Here is a 22,685-nt window from a genome sequence, read left to right on the forward strand (position 1 = left end):
ACAATATTGCACAAACAGTGCCAGGCTTGTCACCAAGGTTGACGCCCCACCTCTGCATGGCCCATCTCTTGTCCTGTGGGCAGAGATGGGCACCCTACACGGACCCAAGATAAACTTCATATCAATGCCTACACAGCAGAACAACTTGGGTCCCTGGGCAGGGGGTGGGGATACACCTGCACTGCCACCTGCTCCATGGCACTCTATTTACAAACATTTATCAAAATCTTACTACATGCCAGGAAGCAATGATTTAAGTCATGGGCTCTGCCCTTGAGATGATACCTGGCTGGTGAAAAAATGTGAGTGTAGCAGAATAAGGGCACCACCACAGGATGCAGAGCCAGGTATATGGGAGCTCTGTTACAAGACCTGGTGGATGAGAAGGTGCCTGGAACAGAAAGGCACTCAAGGTGGAAACCCTTACTACCATCACCACCACCATCATTGTGTTAGTCAGCTTTGGGTCACTATAACAAATACCAGGCATGTCAACTTATAAAGACAAAAGGGTTATTTTGGCCCACAGTTTCAGCTCATGAGCAGTGGCCCTCGTTTTCGTCTTGTGGCAAGGCAGTACCTCATGTTGGGAAGGCGTGGCAGAGCAAAACCAGCACCTCGAGGCTGGACAGGGAAAAAAAAGAGGAAGAAGAAGAGACAAGGACCCACTATACCCTTCAAGGGCACAACCCCAATGACCTACAGATTTCCCATTAGGCTCCACTCCTTAAAGGTTTCACCACCTCCCAGTTGCATCTTTCTAGGAGCAAGCTCTTATCACATGAACCTTTGGGGACTATGAACTATTGCAATCATCCTTACCATCTTTAAAATCACTACCCCCCCATCATCACCACATTGGCATGATCATCACCATCACTATAATCACCATCCCTATCACCATATCACCACCACCACTACAACCAGGAACAGTAGCCGTAGCAATACATCATTGCAGTGCCGGTATGAAAGAGACATATTCAGTTTTCACATATTATTTCATCTCAGAAATAACCAGACCCCTGGTGGGAATGCTGCTTCCTGCAGAGCTGCTGTAATGTCAAGTTGCACGGTTCTGCAGGAGGACGTGCAATAGTCCATAGGAGCACTGGGCAATGCTGTTCTCAACTCCTGACTACAACTAGAGGTCTTTTTTTGTTTTCAGGATACTATCTGCAGAGAGTGAAGGATTTTACTCACTTTAGGATGCTGAGCCTCTGTGTCAAGCCTTTATCTATGGCCAGAATTAAGACAGCTGTGTGGTAGCTGGCATCCAGGGCTGGGAGAGAAGGCCTGCCATGGAGAAGGGCACATGGAAAAGATGGGGAATTTTGCAGTTTTCACTGTGTGCATGAGCCTCAGATGGCTGAAGTCAGGAGCTGCTGCACTGTCAATGGGACTTGGTCTCATAGCCAATGATGTGGAAATGACGGGTTGTACCATCCTGGGCACATTATGATTCCTTTCACTCTTACTGGGCCCTTCCGATTCAACATACTGGAATTGAGAGACATGTACCGGGGACCCCAGCAAGGCAGTCTTTGCTTTCCTCCTGACAGAGGAAAATGGCCCCTGGACACTTTCAAAGTGCAGATTTTTCAGCATCCCAACCTTCTGAAGATGTTCCGGGGTCTCAGAATCTGCTGGTTAACCACCATACTTCAATGAGTTTCCCTGATAGTATCTAGGGATTTTTTGCTTTCTGTTGGTCATCAACCTAGCCTTTTGCAATTTAAGAAATGCAAGTGAAGGTACTGAAATTTCAACATCAAGAGGGTTCAAGTGTTCTCCCTACCTGCCAGGGAGGAAAGGAACATTCCCTTCCCCACCCATTTGGGCTGGAAACAGATATAAACATTCTATCAAGAAGAGATGTCTTCAACTGAGATCCAAAAGCCAGTTGCACAGGTTGTTTGGAGGTCACCTGTACCTTCCAGGCCTCTTTATATAAGTCACAGGCTTGCTCCATCTCCCAGCTAAGTGCTTACCTAAAACAGGAAGCTTGTGCTGGAAGAGGGAGCCGGCTGGAGGAAAAGCATGGGTGGCTCTGCCCAGGTCCTAGTGCTGAGTAGCACTTCAGTGCCCATGATCCCTGCTTAGGAACAAGCAGCACATTTGCAACGAGTTTCCTACAAGAAGGTCATTTTCAAATTTCAAGAAGATCTCAATGATTTGTATCCAGTTTGCATATATCTGATCTTCTGAAATCTCTACAATTCTAAAGATACAAAAAAAAAAAAAATCGGGCAATGGCCCAAGATGCCTATTGAACATGAATAAATTAACAAATATTTTAAATCTTCATGATCACTCACCCAAGCACTGAATTTTACTGGTTCAATTGAAATATCAGTCCTTTAATTTCAAATTTGTAATTATTTTTAAAATAAAAATAGTTACCGAAGATTTGAAATTTAAATTATAATGCCAGGTATTAAAGTAACAAGTGCATCAAGTAATTTAAAAACAGCCAATGTAAGGGAGAAAAATAGGACTTGGCCTTCTCAATCCCAAGCTTTATACCTATTTCATTACAATAGGAACAGGAATCTCAAAGGACTGAATTCAGTCCAATGGAAAATAGTAACCTGAAGATACCATTGTATGGGTCCCTGGACATAAATGACTTTTCCTCACACACACTGCAGCCTCTTCCAAATTTCAGGAGAAATTTTAATCCCAGAGAAAAGACTCATAATTTTAATTTTTCCAAGTAATTTTTAAAGAAGGTCTATTGAGATAAATAACATGCCATTGTGCAGGTTTTGTTCCCACTAAAACCTTTTTTCAAACCCAGAACTTCTTGAATGCATTGGTGTTTAGACCTGGACAGAATCCTTGGTCACTGCTACTATTGCTGTTGTGGTGGCTGTGGTTGTTATATGGATGTATTGTAGAGTCTGACAACCTAATTGAGGGAGGCTCTTCCAGCTCAGTGAGGTGATGTACATGGTATGAGTTACTCAGACCAGCCCACTCTTTGCTCACTGGTGATCCCAGTACATCAGAGGTGATGTGAATTGGCATTCTTCCCACCTTCCATCACCAAAGACTGGGGTAGGACCTCCTTTTCTTAGACAGTGTAACACACTCCATCCCTTACCACGGAAGTCACAGGGTCAGCTGGTAGCCCCACTCATCACGGAAGCTGGAGTCTTGTCTGCAAAGCATGCATTCCTGCCTTGAGTGACCCCGACCTGAGTCAGGCTGCAATCCTCACTTGTCTGCTTCCAGAGAGGGAACAGACTCTGGGTCCATCCCACCTGTGCAAACCTGAGAGGACCATGAAGCCAACTGACACTGTAGCCAATGTGAAAGTAACTCAGGGGTGGATCCCTCTAACCAGGGTCTGTGGGAAGATGAAAAGGGCCACTACGCCAAGATGCCAGACTGATGCTCAACCTCCAGACACACCTCTCCATCACTTCATTCCCCAACCTTCAAATTCAATGATGTGCCTGGCACTCTTCCAGAACAATCCAGGTTACTATCAAATGTTCCCCATGTTAGAGAGGGAGACATGAAGGCCAAACGGGCCCATGGAGTTGGCTACACTCACCTTAGCCTTGGAGGAGGCTCAACAGAAACAGGAGCACAGGGATGGACCTGTAATTTATGGATGGGATAACTATCCTTCCTCCATTAACCTACTAACATTCTTTGAGTGAGAAAGGCTTTACTATTAAGCACATAGTGCAGATATGGAAACCAAGGCTTGGAGAAGGCATATACTGGCACACAGCCGAGTAGGAGGCAGAGGGAAACCTGCTTCAGGCGGCTTGGCTGCCAACATTCTCCCCACTGGCTGGCTGCAGCTCTAGCAGACATAACCAGAGTGAAACGAAGGCCCAGACAGCCCTCTTCAGCCAGCTGGGCCCGATCCCTGCCCTGCACTGGCTCTAATGGCAGGTTTTGTGCCCTGTTCTTCCCACCCTTCAAATGTGCGACCAAGGACCCATGGTGGCACAGTACTATTTTGATCTGAGGTCACCATTCTATATGACAATAGAATCTGTGAGAGGAATATTCCCCACTGTGAGAGTTTCGTTAAAGCTAACCACCCAGTCGGCTCCTTTCTCATCAAGTGTCAATATGCCATGGAGTGCTGGCTTACCTTGACGCCCGGGGTTCCTGCTGGGGCCCTCGGCTGGGTCAGGCAGCCTGCTGCTCACCCGGATCCCACCTCCCATGCCATCTGGACACACGGGGCCATTGGCCAGGCTGTTGAGGGTGTTAATGTGGGTTGGGTAAGGCTCAAAGGTGGGGTCCAGCTCCAAGATTAGCCTGTTGAGTTGTTCAATGGACTGGTCTATGTCCAGGGTGGGAGAGCCTGGGGAGGGGCCCACGTTCAGGTCCTGGCTGGTTCCGTTCATGACCTTATCTTCTGGAAACCTGGGCTGGAACACTTTGCTGGGACAAGGTTGCTGTGTGTCAGGGGGATTTGGTCCATTGCCAATGCCTCTCTGGACAGCCACTCTGCTACTGGTTCCACGGGTTGGGGTGATAGGAAGCCGTGGCTGTGTCTGGGTGAGGCCAGAACTGTCTGCTGTGCCCTGACTGCCTAGCCTGGCCTCCCCATCGGGGGAAAAGCTATACTGATGAGCGGTCACCATCTGTTGCTGACGAACCCAGGTCTGGGTGGAGTAGCTGCTCGGCCCAAAAGCCTGCGTAGGGGTGGGCACAGAGGGTTTCCTCAGTGGAGGCTGTGGCTGCTTAGGCTCTCGGCTTCCAAACGTCCGTTCCCGCTCATAGAGGGCATCCACACCAAGGCCCAGGTCAGGAGCAAGGGTGCCGTGCGGATCCTCACCAACATTGCTACCAAAGCCATCAGACAGGAGGGAGTTCTGGCTGCTCTTGTGGCAGGTGAAGGGACCCAGGTGGGCCGACTGCGGCCCTTCAGAGGAGGAGAGGGTGCCCAGACTGTCGACACTGTGCAGGTCATGGTGGGGCATCTCATCATCCAGAATATCTGTTTCCCGGTCCTTCAGGGTGGCATCTCCATTCACATGGACTTGAGCAGGCACCACATGGCGTGTCCCGCTGTATTTGCTGCGAGCATCAGTCATGTCCTTAAGGGAGCCCCGGGAATCTTCCAAGCCAAAACCACTGAGCAGCTGGTCCAACTCAGCCTTCTCCTGGGGACTCAGGCCCCTCCGAACTCCCGGGGCTGAGCGCTCCTCGGTCTTATCGGTCCTGGCCGAGGCAGTGGAATGGCCTGAGTCACTGCTGACTGACAAGGTGTGGTCACTGTGGTCTGGGCTGCTGGCAGTTGGCACAGTCTGGGGGCTGCCAGGGATGCCAGGATCTGAGGAGCTCTTCTTCCTCACCTTGGCATAGAGGCTGCCATCAACAGGGCCCTGAGTGTGCAGAACTGCAGAGGAAAGCAAGAGACAGGCTGTAAGCCGGGGAGGAGGGAAGCGCAGCCACTCACAGTGGGCAGGGGCACTTGTCTAAACAGATAAATGAATTCACAATACACAACAGGCACAATAACCAGGGACCAACACTGCTGTGGTCCCCAAATCCACATATCCTCCGAAGAGTGAATGCTAATGGACCTTCAGATGCTAGAATCACCTTCACCTCTCTATGCAAAAAGAATTGTCCTTCCGTGAAGCTAAGGGAAACTTCATCCTCTGAATCATTTTTGCCTAAAGGGCTCATGATTAATGTCTTTGTAATTTGGAAAGTGAAGTCCACTCAGCTCATAAGTCCCCAAGAACTGACTGTGCATCTAAGACAGGAGAACTTCTATTCATAATCTACCAGCTAAGTGGTGAGTAACAAACTCATTAAATTGATAAATGGAATATGTCGTCAACAAACCTGCTGTCCTCCCAACATTCCAGAATCTGCTAAAATCTAAACATACAACCCAACAGAAAGGGAAAGTACAGGAAAGGATCCTGAGCCTTCATATTTAGCATAACATCTTTGGGCCACATAGGTGCCTGATGACTGTGTCATAGATGTCATTCCACACACTGACCCCCATCCATGGAATGTCAGGAAAAGAGAAATCAGGCCAGCGGTTCATGCTGGAAGAGCTGAACCCGCTGCTGCTGTTATTAATCAGAGAATTGGCAGCGCCATTCAGAGACTCCCAAGCCACAGTCTGCTGACTGGCAGCCATTCATCGCCTTAGCCACACATGGTGTGTCACAGCAAGAGCCTCCTAAAATAAGCTGGAGTTTGTAGTCAGCACATCTCACCCCGCAGGGACTCCCCCACCCTCCTTCAGTTTCTCAACTGTGAAATTGCAGGCATTCCACAACAGGGGAGCTACAGATGGCTGGAAACCCAAGCTGCCTGGGCACCTAGAATTTGAGACTTGAGCCACCACCGCCTGGCAGCAACTGAGTATGACCCTTCCGCCACTCTGAGGAACCTGCCCTGAGCATGTGCCTCACCAGTCCTCAGGTTCCAGGTTGGAAACATGGCCAAGGTCAGTGGTGGCTGGCTGGAAAGACATGGCAGGGTCTGGAGAGGTATTGGGATACCGTGCCAAGAGCTCACAGAACCCCAAGATCACACAGCCCCTGAGAACACACACAGCCCTGGGCTTCCTTCTTCTGGCACCCAAGGGACAGTGTGCAGAGATGAAGGTTATAAGATGGAAACACAGGGGTATAGTCTAGTTTGGAAGACCCAATCCTCATCTTAGAGTAGAGCTTGGGGGAGGGAGAATCTGGGGACAAAAGTGATACACAATGCTGTAAATGAGCAAAGATTTGAAGATAGAGTAATTGTTGACATGAGCACATCCTGGATTGGGCCATGGAATTAATTCAATATAGGGCGTTAATGACAGATGCTGTTGACTGAGCCCTGTTACGTACTTTCTATCGTGCACTTTCTCCAAGTCTCACAGTATGACCCAAGATAATAAAGTATGAAGTTTATTTCTTATTTATCTAGAATGAACATGAACTAAGGCTTGAAGATAATAAATAACTTTCCCAAGATCAAGCAGCTGTCAGGAGGCAGAGGGGGACCTAGAACCCAGGCTCTGAAGCCTGAGGGCCCCTGCAGTCCCTACCTGTGGGCCTACCTGTAGGAAGAGTACCAGAAGGGCATACACCTGAGACTCTGGGTGGCCCTACCCATGAAGAGTCACATGGCCCTGCCCAGGGACCAGCAAGTGACCTTGGCAGAGCCTGAAACACCTGCTGCACCCAGCTCTATGCAAACCAGACAAAGGGACGCCTGGAAAGAGGCCCATAATAGAAGGCATGTGCAAATGTCACCTCTATAGGTACAAATGGGCATAGTGTAATCTATTTATTGAATCATAAGGTTGGGTAGTGAATGGCCCCTGAAGAAAGGCCTGGCCCCAGACAGACCTAGGTTCAAGCCCTGGCTCCCCCAAGACGGGCCCTCAGGGTTTTACCAGCCAGGGTGTTCACCTGACCTTCAACTTCCCAGCTGTAAAATGGGGGGAGGGGTAGATGTTCCACGTGAAGGCCGACCTGGGAAGGAAATGACAGTGCACACACCACTGAGCATCTTTTTAGCTCAGAGTAAACACCAGCTTAATTTGGTTTCAGTCCAGGGTGCTCTGTTGCTAGGAAAACTCAACAACAGACGACCTGGTAAATGGGTTCTTCCTCCCAGCCCAGTATGAGGTGGAAAAGAGGAGAGAACATTGAGAAGTGATTTCTGGTCTGTAAGAACCTCAGAGACTCCACACTGGATGCTTGTTGGACTAGTCAGTTCCCTGGACCAGAAAGGCAACCAGAGCACAGACCACTGAACCACACAGCCATAGGAACCAGTCTGCTCACTACAGGAACAGATTTCATGCTGCTGAGATTTTGCGTTTATGACTTCCATAAAGTCATAAATATGACTTCTCCCTAACACCGAATTAACTAGCACGATGTTTTGTTGATTTTTTTTTAAAGGAACTCAAGAATAAGTTGTAAAAATTTCTTCTAATTTAAAATGGGATGTGGCCAAAAAATGCCTGTTAATCATTCTGAGGTAGGATCAGTTGGCTAATCACTTACTAAGAATAGTGCATAAACAAGGACCTATAAAATGTAAAAAGCAGGATATTCTCTTGGCTGGGAGGTCATGAATAATCCTATATATTTTCTAGCAGTAGAAATCTTAAAATGATAATAGTAAAATGACCATTTCCATCCACTGGCTATGTATTAGATCCATGCCAAACACAGTTGAGCCTTTAGGAAAAACTGGGTTTCATCCATCTGACAGCCCAGGCGGAATATTGGAGTCTTCCCAGAGGCAGGCAGCCATTGGACAGAGTGGAGCCATGGAGCCCCATGCAGGGACAAAGACCACACTGGGCTTTCATAAACTTCTTACTCCACACATAGATAACTTTCAACATCAGAAAATGCCCAACAAATGTTAAATCTTCAGGACAAGAAAATGAAGCAAAGTGATTCAATCCCAAGACTGGACCTGCCCATGCCTCTGAATCACTTTGTAGGAGCACAGATCTTCCTAAAGGGAGGGACTTCCAAGAGGCCATCCCAGAGCTTCACAGACACAGACCTGCACCCTAAAGCCTCAGGGGGGAGGACAAAGAAGGGGCCCAAGCATTTATTATTCCTGTCCCATTCTCTGTAAAGGGCTACTGCTTTGCAACGGAAGGACCTGAACTTCTGTTTTGGACAAAGCTAAGTTCATTCTTCGAGATAGAGTCCCAATTCGTCATCACTCTGTGTATGTTGCTGACAAGACATTTAGAATGTCTGAGCCTCTGGTTCTTCACTGATAAAATGGAATAATTATTTCTATCTTCAATGATGTTGTAAGAACTAAAGAATATGTATCTACAAAGTTTCCAGCTCATAGGACCCTAAGAAGGGTACCCCTAATTACAACTGGACATTCTTCCCACAGTGGACAAGGCTCTGTCCTTTCCCGGGACTCATCCCCTCACGGCCAGCCCTGCTGCTCCCAGACCACTGAGGCACAAACCTGCCTCAGAGCCTGCGCTCTCACCACTCGCCACTCTGCCTCCAGGGCTCCTGCACATGCTCAGCATGCCCTTCCCTGCCATCCTCTCTTCCTGGGATTTTACCTGCGACACAAACCTTCACCCACTCTTAACGCACATTTCCTGCACATTGTCCTTCTCACTCACAGGTTTGAACAGAGGCTCCCTTAGGCAGGGTTTCCTTTGTTTTGCTCTCTCTGGGACTCAGCATGAGAGAACAGCCCTGGCGCCCAGTGGACATTGAGTAATTGAGAGACTAAATGTTCCGGCTTGTTCTCACATGACAAAACCTAGGAAGGTGTTTTGGAAATGAACTCAGCTGCCTTTGCAGAAAAAACAACAACAACAACAAAACCCTCCAAACATACAATAGTAAGAGTCTGAAGGTAGAGGTTCCCTCAGCCCTTGGTCACCTGCAGCCCCAGGTCCTGCTCTCTCTGGGCCTTTAAACACCCACTTCTAGGCAGCAAAGCCAGTCTGGCCGTCCTTGGGAGTCTGGATGGGGACTGGCCGTGGTTCCTCACTCACCTGGCTGGTCTTCAAATGACACAGAACAAAAGTGGAAAAGTACCAGAAGTCACCCCGCCTCAGAGTTCCAAAATTTTAAAGAAAACAAAAAAGTTGTGCGCCGGTGGAGTAGGAAGCAGGATGCAGAGATCCCAGGGATGCGTGAATGCTATCTGACCAGTGTGCTCACAACTGAGGCACGAAGGTAAACAAGCTGGAGTCCTGGCAAACAGCAGGTACACAACCAAGGGTCACATACAGTTTGCCATTTCCAGCCCCCTGCCACCTCTGAGGTGGCCATTCCTTGTACAGACCTACACATGTCCAAGAGCCAGGACCGGGGACATGTTTCTCATCTCATCTACAAATGTCCATCTTACTGCTTGAGTTTAGGGCTGCCATGCTGTGGGCCCCTCATCTAAACACTCTGGCTGTTGTTTGGCTTTCTAAGACCAGATGCAAAAACTGCAAATAAAGGGCAATACAAAGAGAACAGAAAGGAAATGTAACTGGGGGAGTGAGGGCAGGGTCCTCGCATGGCTGACTACATCCATCCGCGACAATCTAACAGGAGTCCAGACCCCACTGCTAGAAGCCCCTTGACATCCTGGTTAATCACAGAAGGACACCTGTCTTTCCCCCATGGCAGAGGGCTCCTCAAAGCATAGCTCTAGTATGGAAAAGTGACACAGAAAGTCATTTGCTGTATCAAGACCAAAAAAATGAAGCGGTCAATCAAATATACCCACCTGTGTCTCTGGGCTGGGGTTCCTACTTCCATGGCTTTAAGAGACAGGGATAGTGAGCCCTACCCTTCCCCACTGTACCCCTTGGGTGAGGGTAGTGCTTTGAGGTTCCCCTCTGTCTCTGCACACTGGAGTGCCACCTAAGCTGTCAGTGCTAGGTGGGAAGTTCCAGGGTATAAAGTCACTCATCTGAGCCTTGTGTCTTTTCCTATCAATCATCCCTCAGTATTGGTGAGGAGTGGTTCCAAGATCTCCCATGAATACCCAGATCCTTAGACACTCAAGTACCTTATGCACATGGCTTAGTATTTGTATACAGTCTACGCATATCTTCCCATTGCTGGTAAATCATTTCTACAATGCTTATAATACCTAATACAATATAAACACTAAGAAAATGCTTGTTAAACTCTACACGGTACAGCACACCTGTAATCCCAGTGGCTTGGGAGGCTGAGGCAGGAAGACTGCAAGTTCAAAGCCAGCCTCAGCAAAAGCAAGGCACTAAGCAATTCACTGAGAAAAAAAAAAGGGGGGCTCCGGATGTGGCTCAATGGTCAAGTGCCCCTGAGTTCAATCCCCAGTATACTCCCCACCAAAAAAAAAAATCTACTTTTTAAGGAGTAATGACAAGAAAACGGGTCTGTATATATTCAATTCAAATGTAATTTAGTTTTAGAATACTTTTGTTTTTTTCAGTGCTGGAGACTGAACCCAGGGCCTTGTGCATTCAAGGTAAGCGCTCTACCAACGGAGCTATATCCGTATCCCCCTATTTTTAGAATATTTTGATCCTCAGTTGGTTGAACCTGAGGACAGGGGAGCCAGCCATGTTTAAAGTCAGGTTGTAAATTGTTGCTGTGGCTCAAGGGGAATATGGACCAGTCAGAGCCCACTCTCGTGCAGGAGATGGAGAACCTGCTCCGAGAGCCAGGGAAGGGGCTTGTCTAAGAACCTACAGACAGAAGCAGAATAAGAACCCTAACATGTCCCTGTTCTGGGTAAACCCTCCCATTCAGTGTCCCCTCTCCCTGTGTGCTGCTGCCACTCTAAACCAACCAGGACAAGGGCCTCCATCTCAAAGGTGGCTCATATACTGCCTGATAATAATTTCCCTGCAGCTAGGATCTTGTTAAAAATCAAACATACATACATTTGGCACTGAAAGACCTTCATGGCACACCAGTGAGGTTTACACTGTGGAAAAGAACCAGGAGGAAGGAAAAGCAGCAAGGACATTTTTATCTTATTAGAGAACAACTCTTGAAGCCACAGATGTTCCCACCACCTCTGCCTGCGGGACACCACTCCCCACCCAACCTTCCTGAAAAAAGTGGCTTTCTCTAAGGGTAAGTGGTACTCACACAATATTTCAAAAGTAACCAAAAAATAGCAAAAGATGAAAACATCTCTTCCTCTCCTGGCTGAAGACAGACTCATTGGCATCCATTCACAGGTGTGTTGAGAATCAGCTATCCAAAGAGAGGACTGCACCCATACCCCATGGGAACAGACTATTTCTCCAGAAGTGGCTATCGACAGTCCTGTCTCCAGGTTGCCTTCAAATGACTCATTCAGGGCCACCTAGCTAAGTCAACTCAACACATTCAAACAGTGTGATAAGCAGAGGCAGCCACAGGTTCCCACAGCAAGACCCTAACAGCCACAGCCTTCCTAGGAAGAGCATTGAGGAGGAAGGGGAGACTTCACTCTTAAGAACCAACAGCAGCGGGTGGGGGCTGTGGCTCAGCAGTAGTGCATTTGCCTGGCATGTGTGAGGCACTGGGTTCATTTTTCAGCATCGCATATAAATAAATAAAATAAAGGTTTACCAACAACTAAAAAAATAAAAAAGGACCATCAGCAGACAGCCTCATGGATGGTCTCCAAAGACTCCACCTAGTGAGGGTAGCCAAGCTCAAAGGCTCCAACTGTGGGACACGTGAGGGTGACATTCTGGGGAGGAAGGGTTGGGTTGCAGATAGGCACGATCAAAGAAGGCTGCAGTGGGGTACAGGCAGGGATGGCTTGAGCCACGCAAGGTGCCTGTCTTGATTGAGGTGAGAGCAACAATGCAGAATGGCTGTCAAATTTAGACAACTGTCACAAAAGAGAATGAACACACAACATACCTCAATGATAACAATCATCATGAGGTCAAGACAGACACCAGGTTCCTAATGAGATGCCCCCCAACCCCCACCCCGTGGCTCCCTCAGTACTCTCCCCCGCCCTTTTGCCCTTCCTCCCTGTTTTCTCCTTCCTCCTTCTCCCATCTTCTTCTTCTTCCTACATTCCTGAGATGATAGAAACACTCTTCTTCTTGGGTTTGCTGACATAGTCCCTGGTGCCTCTCTTGTGGCAGAGTGTGTTACACGTTTGCACTGGAGTGATTTATGTGCACATCTTCATTTTCTTCTAGACTTTCTGGCATACTCTATCTAGACTTGAATTCCAGCTTGATCATAGCTGTGTGAACTAGGGTGTAATGCTCAACCTTTCTATGCCTCATTCACCTTGTCTGAAGACAAGTAACCTGGAGATAGCTCCCGGGACCACTGTAGGTTCAAGGAGACAGATGCCAAGGGCAGGGCATGCTTCAGCACCGCACTGAGCCCTTTTTCCCTGGTTTGTTGGAGTGGAGAATTCCCAGAACTCATTTATGATTTATGCTGGTGTCTACTCTGGGCCCAGCGCTGGGGGAAGCAGAGTGCTCCATGCATGTCCAAGTCATGAGTCCAAGTAGCTCAGTGGAAGAATTCCTTCCAAACATAAATCTATGTTCAGTTTGTTAGTAGAAGATGCATCTTTTTTCTCATGTATCAAAAAGCTCCATAAGTCATCATTTTACATGATTCAAATTGTCCCAGGCATCCATTTTTCTAACTGTCTGCACAGCATGGTTTTGTGGCTGAGCTGCTAGGCTCAAGCCCTTATCATTGTAAACTATGTCCAAATTTTACACGTTTCTGAGACTTTCCTCAGCGACTGATAACACCATGGATAAAAGCACAGTTATAGGCTGGCAAGGCAGCCACTGAGTTCATAGTGCTTTCTGCCTACAGACCCGTCTGTGGCTCACAGCAAGCCTAGAGAGGCTCGTCTGCTGACCCTGAGAGGCCATGGGGCTGGGAGGCACAGAGACTGGCCTTGCTCCCTAGAGGGAGGCACAGGTAGCTCAGCAGATCCCATAGTGGACACCCTGGGATCCCATTGCTGTCATCCGACCTCATCTGAGTAGTTAGGAATGGTTTCTTCTGGACTTGCTAGATCAACTGACAGCTGAGCTGCAATACCTGCAAGGGACCTGCTAACCGTATGACCTGTGGGTCTGAAACCGCAGGCTGTGGCAGAGCCAGTAGGCAATGTCAGTGCTGGTGATAGAGGTCCAGGTTTCAGTCCCTGGACATGGAAAAGTTCTTAACCAAGCCAAGATGGCTGAAAACTAAGCTAGGCCCCAGACTACAAACAGGGTTAAATTAGAAGGGAGTTACTTCTGGAGGTTAATGAGCCTTCTGGAATCTATGGCCGAGTGGGGAAATGCGAGTACCTCAGGTCATATCCCAAAGGTACCCACTCCTTCCAAGCCTGAGGTGGGCTGCAGGTACCAAAGACTTGCCCTTTACCATAAGAAGATGTTTGTGCCAAGTTGGTTCCCTTTTTAGGGGTATTTGGTGTTGCCTAGCTGATTTCACATGCATAAATTGCTCACACATGTAAAAACTGCTCTTTTGCCACATGCACATTTATAATTAGAGCATTTATAAACTTACACTGAAACAAGGTTAGCTTTTCTTTTATTGTAATAGGATTCTGCCCCTGTGTTAACTAAAGATTTTCTGAGTTTGTATTGAATTATTTTTTACTCCAGATAAAGTCAAGAGCTAAGAAAAGATGCCCATGCTTGGGCCTTCAAGAATATTACCTTTAATTTACACAGTAAGAGACTCTATGGCTTCGATATATTATAGGGTGGGGTGAAATGTGCCCCTTTCCTCTAATCCTTTTTTAGTCATTAAGATGGTAATAAACTTCTGCTCTGTAGGAGGCAACCTCTATTTCTCTCCCTACCTTTTTTTCTCTTCAGAAGTAATTCCCCTCTCAGACATCATCTTCTTGGTGCAGCAGCCCGACTGTCCTGAGCCCCTGTGAACTTCAAGGCAGGGAGGCCAGGACAGGGAGGATGCCTGCCGCTGAGGGCAGCAGCATAACAGGCCGAGATATCCAGAAGGGCACTAGAGACTCCCTCACTGGCCAGCACTTCTGGCCAGCACTTCTAAGCTCAGCACTCATGTTTGCTAAAAGCCAGGCAGTCTGTAAATTCTTAAGAAATGTAGAGCAGGGGGGAAAAATAATGAAAGGAAAAATTGGAACAGGGCCCTCCATGCAGACACGCCCGTCCAGCCACAAGCAGCCTCCCAGGGAGGGAACGCGCCCCATGCCCCACTTCAGCCAGGAGTGGCTCAGGAGCCTGTGGATTCCAGGCACTCTGGTCTCCTGGGTGAGGCTTTGGAATGTGGCGATAAAGGAGGACTTGGGCTCTCCATGGGGCTATGACAGGCAGGTCCCAAAGAAGGCCCAGATGCCCCCAGCGGCACACATATCAGGGAGGGCCAAGGAGGCTGTACAGGGTAGATCTCTCATGTCCAACACCAGACAAGGGCTGACCATGGAGCTGGCACCTTCTGACTCCACATCCCAGCTCCCTGTGCACACTTTTAAATGGGAAACACTTTCTGACCTACCCGAGAGAAAAACAGGAGGTCCATTCGGCCTCATGAAGGATTACCTGAGCCAGCCAGTCAGGGAGTCAACCAGAAAATCAAACATGCCACATCAGGCCACCCCTGAACTCTCCCCAAAAAGAATCAGGTAAGTTACACTCTTCTAGATTGCAAATAAAGACATTCCTAGACTAGTCCTGAAGGGCATGCAGGGTTAATGCTTCTGTTCTGCTTATTATTACACTCCAGGACGCACCCCCATCTCCGGTCAGCACCATCTCTTGGCAAACTGGCAAGTCTCAGAGAGCACACGGCTCAGTTTCAGGCACTAGAGCCTTGCAGAAGGCACACACACACATGTAGGCGTGAGCACACACGTGCATACACACACACACACACAAACACACACACACAGAGAGGCTGCTTACCTTCCTTCTAAACTCCCTATGGCTCTGTCAGTCTGTGACTGTCAGCTGCAGTTTTCCTCCAGGAAAGCTCTGCAGCAGCATCCCGGAGTGGGGGTGCCCCGCCTCCCTCTCAGGGCCCCCCTGGCCTCCCACTTCAGCCAGTGTAGAAGGTAAAAAAAATCTTGTTGGCTATGCAGGGACTTGGATTCTGCCAAAAAGACCAGTGCAATATAAACACAAGGGTGGGGTTGGTGCAATCAGGTTTAGTGAAATTTGAACTGTGGAGGCGGAGGAGGCGGGGAAAAGGACTCCTCCAAAGAGTCCCTCAGACTTCTGCATTCACTCCAGAAATTTCTGAAGGGACATCCAGAGCCAGCACTAACCACTGTTTCAGCCTCTATTTAATTTCTCCAAAACGCCCAGTAGGAAAATATTTGCAAACATCCTCCATCTCCTGGGAGATGTTTCCATCTTTCATGCTCGATGTGGTGGAGACTGTGCTGTCAGTGTTAATTGCACACAGCGTATTTTTTGTGGTGTCTGTAGCAGATCCTTTTCATCCCAGGTCTCATGACGTTCAACTTAGGTGAGCCTCAGTCAATGGCTCACTCCTCATCTGGCTGAACTTCGGTCACAGCACCACCACACACTCTTACTCTTTAAGTGAACACACTACTACATAAGCAAAGGCCACACGGATGCCTTCAGATTCCCACAGCACAATGAGAAGCCCTATAAAAGTCACCACTCAATCAGCCCGCGGGGAGACAGGACACGCCTGGGCCATAAGTGCAGGCAGAAGGTAACACACGCCTTCCATAAATCACGTGGTTAAACCGCCACAGAGGCACACATTTCTGACAAGGTATCAAGATAAACTTGGCTCACCCTTGGGAGAAAGGATCTCTTTTATTATACGACATAATGCACTTCTTGTGCAAGAAGTTCTTTTAAATTTGGCATTCTGTAAAAGGTATTGACCAACCCACCTTCCTATCAAGGGAAGCAATTTATTGTCCCGTATCTACAAACATCACAGTCACCGCAATAAAGGCAGCGACCAACTTATCAGATCATATTTTCCCTCCAAAGAATACACATCAAAAGAAAAGAGATCAGGAACAGATATTTAAATAACCTGATGGTTGAGGACTGAAATGAATGTCTACACCTCTCCTGAGCATCTGAGGTCTTGCCAAGTTGGACCCGACTCTATGTCCAGCTATGACTGGGGAACCTAGCCTTCCACAGTCCACACATGTCCAATGCTGACCTTGCATCAAAAAAGTGTGCAAGAAAAACAACAACTAAGGTATTAATAATGAGTAAGAGAACAAAAATAGCTTTACATTGACAAGTGGCTTCTTTTTTTCATTTCTAACAGAAAGAAATTCCAGAATTAGTTATGTTTTCAGAAGGGATATTTCCTTTAATGTTGCTCTGGGTTGCATTTATTTTAGGGTTTGAGGTTTGTCTTTGTGTGTGTGTGTGTGTGTGTGTGTGTGTGTGTGGCCGCGGGTAAATTTTCTTCATGTTGATAATAGCTGTATAAATGAGCTGCTATAAGTCTTCATGAATTATATGGCAGCTAGCACCACTCAGGCTTCAGATCTTGCTGTTTATGTTGCTGGTGGCCACTGAGCTGGCATGTCAAAATGCTCTCCTTTTCCATATGTTCCCCACCAGTGGGTTTTTGATTACATGGGGCCTGCTCAGACTGTTAGCATTAACTTCTCATGAAACAACACAGTCTTTGAGACTTTGTTAAAATTTGGCCAGAAGGCAGTTCTGTGGCTCAGGGAAGTTTTAAGAGACCCTAAACTTTTTAACCCTGAAAAGTTCCAATTTCATATGCATGAGATAATATTTCTAATGAAGAAATACTGAATTGAGTTTCCCAATAGCTCCAAAATAAGCTGCCCACGTGGGACTTGAAGAACATGTGGTATTATTTTGGATGGTAAAAGATGTGGAAATTTCAAAAAGTAGAATTGGGCACTGTCATCTCAGTGACTCAGGAGACTGAGGCAAGAAGATCACAAATTCAAGGCTAGCTCAGCAACTCAGTGAGACCCTGTCTCAAAATTAAAAATCAAAAGGAGTAGAGATGTAGCTCGGTGGTAAAGAAAAAAAAAATTTAAACAAAGTAGGAAAGCTCAAAGGTTTAAGAATAGCCTAAGGTCAACACACATAAAACAATGTTTGAAGTAATATTAGTCATATTAGCCAAAAAGTAGCAATAACCAAAATGCCCATTAGCAATAGATACATGAATAATCACAATTTGTTCCAACCACAAAAAGGAAGGAAGTACAACCTCTGTGAACCTTGAAATCTTAAACCAAGTTCAAGAAACGCATCACAAACCACCATGCACTGCATGATTCCATTTATAAGAAATGTCCAGAATAGGAAAACCCTTAGGCAAAGAAAGTAGATTAATGGTTGCCAGGGTCTGGGCAAGGGAGGAATAGGAAGTGACTGCTAATGGCACAGGGCTTCATTCTGGGGTGATGGAAATGATCAGAAACTAGATACTGGTGACTTTGCACAACCTTGTGAATGTGCAAAATATCACTAAAATAATTTAAATGGTGAATTTATGTTACATGGATTTGATTTTAATAAAAAAGTAAATCACAAGGAAGACTATCCTAAGGCTAAGAGCCACATGGTAGCAAAGGCACATTTAGAAAACAATGATAATCAGTCTCAAATGCATGTGTGCGTGCGTGTGCGCATGCACACACATGTGCACACACACACACAGATTTAAAGGAAAGCATCCAGGGTTGGGGGAGACATAGCCACAGCTCTAACTCTGAAGTAGACAAGGGATTTCTGCACAGAATCTAGGGCACACAACATCCAAAGAAGGAGAAGGCACTCTCAGCTGAGCACTGGCAATAGAACTGAGCTGGTGCCAAGGGGTGACCGATGTTGCAGTCAGATCACCTTTGTATGCAGGGTTCCAAGTGAAAAGAAAACTGCCCACTGTAAAGATCATTGTGTAGCTTCCTTAGACTGCATGCAGAGGGGTTGTGCAAGGTCTCCTGGAAAGTCCTTCTTCAAGAGAATGGGGGAAAAAAATGGAAGTGGTGTCTGAATTATTATATCTTCTGGGAGACAGTTCTGATTTTAACACACATTACTACTCACTTTGAAAACACTGAGGTCCTTCTGGTCTCCTGACTCTCCAATTTCCTCACTGTCCCTCTGCATGCTCCTCTCTGAACTTTTTCTCTACTGGCTCATCCTTCCAAGTTGACAACCCTCCTTACTGAGCCCCAGGATCCTACTCTAATGTCAGGCCCACTCCCACATACTTGGGCAGACCCAGGTCTCCCAGGAGCCTTGGCACCCCCACAGCTGCCCTGCATTGGAATACATCTACCCAGAACTCAGTTCTCCCTGGAAACTTGTGTCTTCCCTCAGCCCTGGTGGTCAGCATTCCCCATTCCCACCTGTCCCCAGATCTACCAACAGCTTTGACCCAGGCTCACCATTATAAGCATTTCTACGGCTTCTCCAGAGAAAACCAACATCTGATTGGGTTCCTGGCCTTAATCCTCCAGACTTCAGAGGACTTTCTTCAGTTTGACTTTAACATTTCTTATGACATATTCTTGACTTGCTACTGTACTTCAAAAACCTTGAGCTCTTCTGACATGATAGCTGGCCTCTACCATCCCACATGGCCACCAGAGCTCTGAGTGTTTCCAGCTCTTCTCCGTGTACACCTCAGCAAGATAGGGTCAGAACTGATGCATGTTTTACTTCAGCATCAAGTTCACACCAAGTGCAACACGGATCCACTGTGCTTCCTTCCATGACCCATCTATACCCATGGGGCATGGCTGCCTTCCTCTTCCAATCATAAGAAGCCTCTTAAAATCATAAGAAGCCCTAACTTGTCAGGTCTGAAGCATCCCTGGACATACCACACTATCTACCCAGCAACCCCAACTGTCATCGGAGAGATCATAGCCTGTAATTCCTTCCAGTTCTCCCTCCCCTTCTGTATCCATACTCCTGCACCAGACACCAAGTCCACCTGCCCTGATGCATCCATCTGACCAATCCCTGCCCATGCTAACCTGCATGTACTAGGGGGAGAAGCACAGCTAGTTGGCCAGGACCATTCTAAGGATGTACCAAGTCATCTTTCTCCCTAGGTTGTGGTCAGGATTAACTATTAACACAAATCATGCTCAGAACTGAGGCTCATCACCAGCACCCAACAGTGGTGAGCTCTGATGACAACAGCCAGTAGCTACTGTCCTGTTCTGGCTTTGGCACAGAGCTATGAGCATCTATCCCATCCAGCACTGTATCTATAGCACCCAGCATTCTCAATGCTCAGTGAGAAGGAAGGAGGGAGGAGGACCGTGCCCCAGGGGTCTGGAGACAACCCCAAACCACCTCTGGTTTTCTCTCATGCATTCCCCAGAAGGTGGCCACTTTGACTTTGCTCCCCAAGGTGACCTGCCCAAGTCCTCTGACTTGTGATTAAAGAGAGAATGAGCAGGGTGTGGTGGTCCATGCCTGTAATCCCAGCAGCTAGGGAGGTTGAGACAGGAGGATCCTGAGTTCAAAGCCAGCCTCAGCAACAGCAAGGCACTAAGCAACTCAGTAAGACGCTGTCTCCAAATAAAATACAAGAGGGCTGTGGATGTGGCTCAGTGGTCAAGTGCCCCTGAATTCAATTCTTGGTACCCCCCTAAAAGAGAAAGAGAGAGAGAGACAGACAGACACAGAGAGAGAGAGAATATGACATTACACATGTACAACAATGAAGAATGGACCCCAATATTGAGAAAAGAAGATTTTCTCATAGCCTCTGGCCCCCCACTCAGTAAAGAAAATGACCCACATTGGCCATAACTATTGCACATAACTCTTGGTGCTAACTTATTTTGCCTCATCTCAGTCAAGATCCCAACAGCATCTCACACTCAGTATCCATTCCTAGTCCAGTGGCTAAGGATGGATATTGAAATCTAAGCAAAGTCCCCATAGTCAACCCCAAATATTAATATTGCCCAAACCATTGGTTAACTGCATTGAAAATAAATCCCAGGTAATAATTAATTCACTGCTCATTGAATTTAAAAAAAAAAAAACTGTATTGAGTTTCCACAGTGTGATTTTCCACAAAATGTTACCTCCATGAATCCTGAATTTCAGTTTTCCATAAGGAAGTTCCCAAAACCAAGTATCACAGGGCACACCGTTCCTGTGAAAAACTTGGTTGTAGAAAGCTTCTTCCACATACCAGGAGCCCCTGGCCCCTGGCTCCTGGTATGTGGCAGAAGCTTCCTACAAACAAGTGTCCACTCTATCTGGAGTCCAGCAAACAAGCAGGACATGCATGGGGTTTCTCAGGGGTTTCCCAGGATACCCTTCTCTATACTTGAGACCTACTTTCCCATCCCTCGCAACCAACAGCTTTTCCTATGCTTCTCGTCCATCACTCGGGTCCTCATCATTTAAATCTCAGCTCCCAAATCCAGCCAGAGCAACTGCTTGTCTCCATCACCACGTGCTCACCCTCTTCTGTCCCTGACATCAGCATCCTCTCCCAGATAAGGCCTAATCACACCCCTCACCCCTGGAGTCCTAATCTGGCTCATGAGCATTCATGCCAGGCCTCATCCACCAAGAACAATATTCTAGAATACTGCATGACAGAGTAGCACACCAGAAGAGTCTGTAACTTTTCTCTGCCCAACATACATCTTCCACCCAGTACAGTAGCCACAGGGAAAAAGGCCCACAGTGGACAGATATAGCTTTTATCCACACGGGGAACCAAAGTTGTTCCCCTTCACACAATAAACTAAGTAGGTCTAAAGGTCCTTTGAAGTTCACTTCTTTTACATGATGCCATACACTGCCGTTAAAATGACCCTGATCTTCAAGAAATAGCTGACTGCTTTACAAAAAGTGCTCTACAATCTGTGCTGAACAGGAATAAAACTATCCTTGGACCTATGGAGAGTATGTGAGGCTATATGGACTTGTGTATGTTTAACATCAGAGATTTTGTGAAAACTTAAAACACAATTTTTAACTTCCCATGGTTCCAGGAACAACCACACGGGGCAGTGGTTTCTAACTTTCAGCTAAACTTGAGCTTCAAACAAGGCTTTATGTGCAGTCTGATGTAAAGATGGGGATAGTGGCTGGGGAGGGTTTCAGATGGGGAGAGAATAGGGCTGTTCCTTGAGCACCAACTTGGAATCCTTTCTGGCTGCAGAAATAAGAGTTTGAAAGCTATTGACCCTCCAAAATATCATGAAGCCAAGAGAGTACCACCATAAATATCAGGAGAACCAGTTCCTTAAAGGAACATGCATGTAGATGGTGTCTCCTTGGTCTAGACAGCCTGCATGGGCTGGAGTGGCAGGGCTGAGTGTGCGCCTCTGGGTATGGGATGCCTGTCCCTGAAGAGACAAAGGATGCAAGTCAAAGAGATTATCCCACTGATCCTTTTTAATACAAACACTTCCCTTTGCCCTTAATGCATTGGCCAACTTCCCCTACACTTAGGGGCCCTGACTCCTCTCTACTTTGCAGCACTTTCTAAAGAGAGGAGTATATGATACAGTTACATATGCATGATGTGAAAGGCCTGGTGGCTCACACCTGTAATCCCAGCATCTCCAGAAACTGAGACAGATGGATAACAAGTTAAAAGCCAGCCTCAGTAACTTAGGAAGGCCCTAAGCAATTTGGTAAGAACCTGTCTCAAAATAAAAAGGGCTGGGGATATGGGTAAGCACCCCTGGATTCAATCCCCAATACCTAAATAAATAAATAGCCTCCCCAGGCATTTTTTTTTTAAGCCTGAAAAAGATAGAGCACTCGCTTGGCATGCGTGAGGCACTGGGTTCGATCCTCAGCACCACATAAAGATAAAATAAAGATATTGTGTCCACCTAAAAGCTAAAAAATAATAAAATATTTTTAAAAAAAGAAAAGACAGAAATAGCAAGCATGGAGTCTTCCATGCTTCCAGCCAAAGGTGGATATGAGGCTGCTCCAGGGTGTTGGGGGGCACATGAGCTTATTAGGCACATGAGGAAAACAGACCCCAATTTTCTGTAATCCCAGCCCCTTCCTTTGTCATGCTTTAGGTTCCTTTTATCAAATATTTAGAGTTGGACTTGGCAGAATGAGAAATGTACTTGCAGGCTCTGCAAAGGGGAAATGAAATTGCAACCTTGCCTCTTTCTGGAAATGAAGAGAAAGGCTCTCCCCACAGAAGACACAGACAGAATCTCAGCAGGTGCGGCATAGTGTCCTCATATAGCCATCTCCTACCAAT

The 22,685-nt window shown here is 47.0% G+C and overlaps 1 protein-coding gene across 3 annotated transcripts in view; it reads right to left on the reverse strand.

The window, feature by feature from the left end:
- The window catches only part of Tns3 (tensin 3), a 266,434-nt gene that overhangs the window by 74,673 nt on the left and 169,076 nt on the right, over positions 1–22,685 (reverse strand). For all 3 annotated transcript variants that reach the window (XM_071614592.1, XM_027938365.2, XM_071614583.1), the window contains exon 17: positions 4,115–5,371. In XM_071614592.1, the coding sequence (XP_071470693.1) occupies positions 4,115–5,371 (1,257 nt within the window). The remainder of the gene's footprint in view (positions 1–4,114; positions 5,372–22,685) is intronic.

This window comes from Marmota flaviventris, chromosome 1 (genome assembly GCF_047511675.1).
Source record: "Marmota flaviventris isolate mMarFla1 chromosome 1, mMarFla1.hap1, whole genome shotgun sequence".
Lineage (NCBI taxonomy): Eukaryota > Metazoa > Chordata > Mammalia > Rodentia > Sciuridae > Marmota > Marmota flaviventris.